Here is a 4,715-nt window from a genome sequence, read left to right as displayed (position 1 = left end):
GAGTGGAACAAACTGATGTAACTGCACCTTCCATCATCAGCCATCAGCCAGCAGACACAATAGTACACACAAACACAGTCATATTTACTGTGAGGCCAAAGCATAGTTTATGCATATTTACTATCTATCTGCAGGCTTTATTTTTGAAATGGTCCGATACATCATTGTTTGCATTAACACATTTTATCTTCAGTGACTGAACTGCCTGCAGGAGGCTGCTCATCTACATGACATCCATAGGAGAGATCTGTTATACCTGTTATACTGGGAAGACACATTTTGAGGTTTGAAATTTTTACTTTAATCCAAGCAGTGTCAGAATTCAAATAATAATGGTTGATACAAAATAAGAACTAAACCTAAGAATACCATGGGGGGAAATCTGATAAGGAGATCACATACAGTAAGAGAAAGGATGTGGAACAGACAGGAGCTGATGCAACCCTCTGCAAACAGAGACCAGACAACAGATGAATATTTTCCAATCAATCAGCACACAAATTAAAAGAAAGACAAAACATAAAACCAGTGTTTCATAATGAGCTCTTTAATCACTGTGGCTCTTTTGGCATGGGTGAAACTATTGACTGAGGTCCGTATGGAACAGTCTCGCTCATTAGTTTCTTCTGACATTAGTCTTTCAATTAATAATGAGTTTATTGATGTATGTATATATTGTGTTGATGTGTGTGATCAGTACATCTTTGCTGTGTGATTCAATAGTACAAGTACAAAATACAGGTCAGTGTTGATGAAGACAAACCTACTGTGAAGCATGTCAGACTCACGACATATGGGAGATTAAAGATTCAGAGAAACAAACAAACACACACACACACACACACACACACACACACACCCAAAAGATGAAATTTCTATGGCAAAAAGGTTTGCAGCAATGTGGTGAAATTCTATGATACAGCTTCCTACTTAGTCCTGTGTCCATGCTGGTTACTGCCTTTAAAAAAAGTCCACATATGTGGGAATTTAAAGGACAAGGTGAAGCCAGTTAACCAGTGTGTCTCAAAGATGATGGGACTTACCAGTAGATTGACAGTGCAGCTCATGCGGTTGTTGCGGCTGTCATCACTCATCACAGTGCGGTAGTCAAGGAGACGAATGAGCAGTCCCTTCACCAAGGCGACAAAGTGCTGCACCTGTGGCCTAAGCGTGGGTTTCTCAGCAGCACAGTCCAGAAGGCTGGCAGACAAGCATTCAAGTTAAGCATCAAAGATCTCTGAGACTGTTTTCCCGTGCTATTCATGTGCTAAAAGTTTACTGTATTGCTCAGACACATTTATGTACCATGTTATATCACAGACTTGCAGCACTGTCATTTTAGTGTAATACTGTATTTGTGGTATACTTTAATGCTCAGGCCTACATGGTTTCCAGTAGTTGCATGTATCGCTCATCGCCTCCTCCACCCTCCACCTCATGGTCCAACTTCAAAATGATCTCATTCTCAAACTGCAGAAAAAAAGAGAGATGGAGAGAAGGCAAAACAGGAGGGAAAAGGAAGAAGAGAAAGAAGAAGAACAGATGAAGGAATTAATTATGCAGGCATCATTAAGGTGTCTCCTTTACTAGGCGGAGAGCACAGTTTGTCTGTGCCACTGTTTCTGTGCAAAGGTGGAGTCTGTGTTTGCAGAAGTGTATTTTATTTTTTGTATCTATACATATCAGTGGATGGTTGCTTACGTATAACAGTATACTCACATATTGTATGTGTCATTACCTTGTGGAAGTTTCCACAGTTTGCATGTTCACAGGTGATCATGTCAAAGAAGATGGGAATGGTGGCTCTTCTCAACTCCTCCTCAGGTATCAAAGTCATCTCCAGGATGGGACCCACCATGCCAGGGATGAAACAGATCTTGTGACTCCCTGAAAGACACACACACACACACACACGTAAAAGTGTAAAAATGAACAAAAATCATTTTCCCCCTCTCCACATGGTCACCAGCTATTCTGACATTTGTCCTCACATACAATCCACAGGTCTCTGGTCCATCAAATTTCAAAATGTTTTTCCTTCTGCAATAAGGACTTTGAACTCAGTGTCTTATTTCCAGAATATATTTCTGTACACGGAGCTTTCTACCAAAGTATACTGTGGATTTTATTAATAAACTGCTATATTGATGTGACCTGCTGCCAACACTACGGAGTCTTGTCATAGTGCAATATGGAAAACAACAGACTCCTGTTTGCATCATGAAGGGAAGTGAAATTGAAGAAATAGTTGCACCTCCCAACATGCACAGACACTGCTACTATACATCTTGATATGAGGATAAACACACATCATTGCATACTCAGAAGCAGTTTAGATTGTATTACCGAGTTTGTACCAGACGTCACGTATAGCAAAGCCAATGAGTCTTCTCATATCTCCATATCTGAAGTAGAGAATAAGACAAAGAGAAAACACAAAAACTGAGAGAGAAAGACAAAAAAGTCTAGAAACAATGTACTGACCAATGATATTATTTTCCTGTCACATACCGAACAACCCAGTTGGAAAGATAATGGTGCAGAAATTTCCCCACAACATGAAATAAATTGAATGTCTACAGGCAACACCTGCTTTTAATGGGCAGTGGGAGTGTGAACAGTAAATGCAGACACATTGGTGCTTCAGTCAGGTGTGTATGTGAGGGGGTGAGGGGTAAATGTGGCAAATAAGGCAATTATATGCCCCTCCTCTCACTTGACCAGAATCTTGTTCCTCTTGGTTGGTGAGAAATGCTGAAGCTGTAGAGATTCCTGGGTAATAAATGCCACCGCCAAGTGGAAGTAGTTATTCCACAGCTAGAAAGGAGGAAGAGAAAGAAAAAGGAGAAAGCCAATAAAGAATCATGTTAAAAGGAACACAGGTGAAGTATACAGATTCTGTCAATATGAGACAAAGCCTGGACTGTTATTACACACATTTACCTGCACTTCAAAGTCATTGTTATTGAGGAACTTTTGGTTCATTGTGTCGGCATAGGTACTGATGGCTCTCAGGAACACTCTAATGGACAGAAAAACACATATTATACTGTATACACACACACACACACACACACACACACACACACACACACACACACAAAATATGCCTAAAAGCCTTCAGCTTTATACTGCTATTTCAGACAAGAATGTAATATTGCTTCATATTCAAACCTTCTGTCACTATAACAGATAATGGCAGCAACTTAACACACTGTGTGCAGGTATGTCTGTCAGGGAGATGCGACTGTTCTGATGTTAAGTAGCAAACCTGCTCAAAATTCCTTTTCTACTCCAATGCTATCTATCACTGTTACCCCTCAGCCAACTGCCATTCCATCTTTTAAGAAGGGCTTTCCCTCTCTATCTGCACATTGCTTCCATAACCTGAGTCTGGAGATTCCTTATCAACCTCTTTTCCTTGCGCTCCCCGTTTGCCTTTTCTCTTCTTCTGATACAGCTTTAGCCTCCCCTCTAGTGCACATCTTAAAAAAAGTACGCCAATGTCTTCGATCACACACATTTGTCACATCGGCCGTTTCATTATCGCAGCCATGATCCCAAGGTTATCTGTAACCTATCCCTGTGTAGGTTTGTGTGGCAGCACGCGTCACTGCAGATCTAAACAGTGCTTTAGATTACACTGCCAAGTCTGATGGGCCCAACAGCAGGTTAATGAGGCCTATATAGGTTACAGAGGGAGAATCGAGACTAGCACACTCGGTTGATGGTTCAAATCCCGGGCATGTCTGTGTGCTTACCTGTTCTGTACCATGATCATGGCCATCCAGTCAGAGGGATACACATGCTTCCCAATCAGGTCCTTGAAAAGTAGAAAGGATTCCATCAAGAAGTCCTGCAGTGAAATGGACAAGAGAAGTTTAAGTGGAGTCTGTGTTTGCGGAAGTGGTTTGTTTTATATATCTTTAAGTTTATTTAAGTCTGCAGGTGATTGTGTGCACTTACCACTAGATCAGTAGTTCCAGTGAATGTTTCTATGTATGAGGCGTAGTGACGATCATCCATCTGACTGAGGATGGCTGTCATGCAGGCAACTACCCTGGACTATAAAGTGTCAGAAAAGGGGAGTGAAAGAGAAAGAGATGCACTGTTACTTTTTGGACACTGTGTAGCTGCTCTTAAACGAAGTGCTATACATCTAAAGCCGAAGACAGTGAAATCTCTAAAAGCTCAAGAGAATTGTGAAGAAAACCTCAGATCAGTTTTGTTGCTTGCTAATTTGTGCCTTAACTCTACCAAAGTCCAATCAACATCATCGCATACTGGCTAAATGATCCAAAACAAAAGGGCAGGAAAAGTGTCAATACATTTTTAAAGATGCCTCAGTAAGCTGTTGTCACAATGTTAGGCACAAATTACCGTAATTACTATAAACATAACACAACATAACCACTGCCAAGTAGATTGGCAGCCTCTACAGTGTCTGAATTATATTCTACAATAACTTTAACTTCATGGCCTGCTGCCAATAAATATATTTTAAATATTTGTAGTTTCTCTTTAACACAAATAACAGAATAAAACAAGAATAGTGTCCTGTTAAATGACTGCAACACGTACAGTTACAGCAGGTTTTTAATGTTGAAATTTTCAATGAGGTATTAACTCCTGATAACAAGCACTTAATTTTGAAAATAGCTCAAGGGAAGTACACAAATACATGCAAAGAGACGAGTAATAGGAACAATTAGAGG

General features: G+C 40.3%; 1 protein-coding gene across 4 annotated transcripts in view; it reads right to left on the bottom strand.

Annotated features, from left to right (window-relative positions):
* Positions 1 to 4,715, bottom strand: part of dock2 (dedicator of cytokinesis 2) — a 104,076-nt gene that overhangs the window by 10,201 nt on the left and 89,160 nt on the right. For all 4 annotated transcript variants that reach the window (XM_020595527.1, XM_020595536.1, XM_020595546.1 and 1 more), the window contains 8 exons: positions 3,967 to 4,065; positions 3,762 to 3,856; positions 2,944 to 3,022; positions 2,717 to 2,817; positions 2,347 to 2,405; positions 1,739 to 1,887; positions 1,385 to 1,470; positions 1,044 to 1,200 (listed from right to left, as the gene is read on the bottom strand). In XM_020595527.1, the coding sequence (XP_020451183.1) occupies positions 1,044 to 1,200; positions 1,385 to 1,470; positions 1,739 to 1,887; positions 2,347 to 2,405; positions 2,717 to 2,817; positions 2,944 to 3,022; positions 3,762 to 3,856; positions 3,967 to 4,065 (825 nt within the window). The remainder of the gene's footprint in view (positions 1 to 1,043; positions 1,201 to 1,384; positions 1,471 to 1,738; positions 1,888 to 2,346; positions 2,406 to 2,716; positions 2,818 to 2,943; positions 3,023 to 3,761; positions 3,857 to 3,966; positions 4,066 to 4,715) is intronic.

The sequence above is a fragment of the Monopterus albus genome, unplaced genomic scaffold (assembly GCF_001952655.1).
Source record: "Monopterus albus unplaced genomic scaffold, M_albus_1.0 scaffold2.1, whole genome shotgun sequence".
Taxonomy (NCBI): domain Eukaryota; kingdom Metazoa; phylum Chordata; class Actinopteri; order Synbranchiformes; family Synbranchidae; genus Monopterus; species Monopterus albus.
Note: the sequence above shows the minus strand (reverse complement) of the source record. Positions and strands in the feature narration are given on the sequence as shown.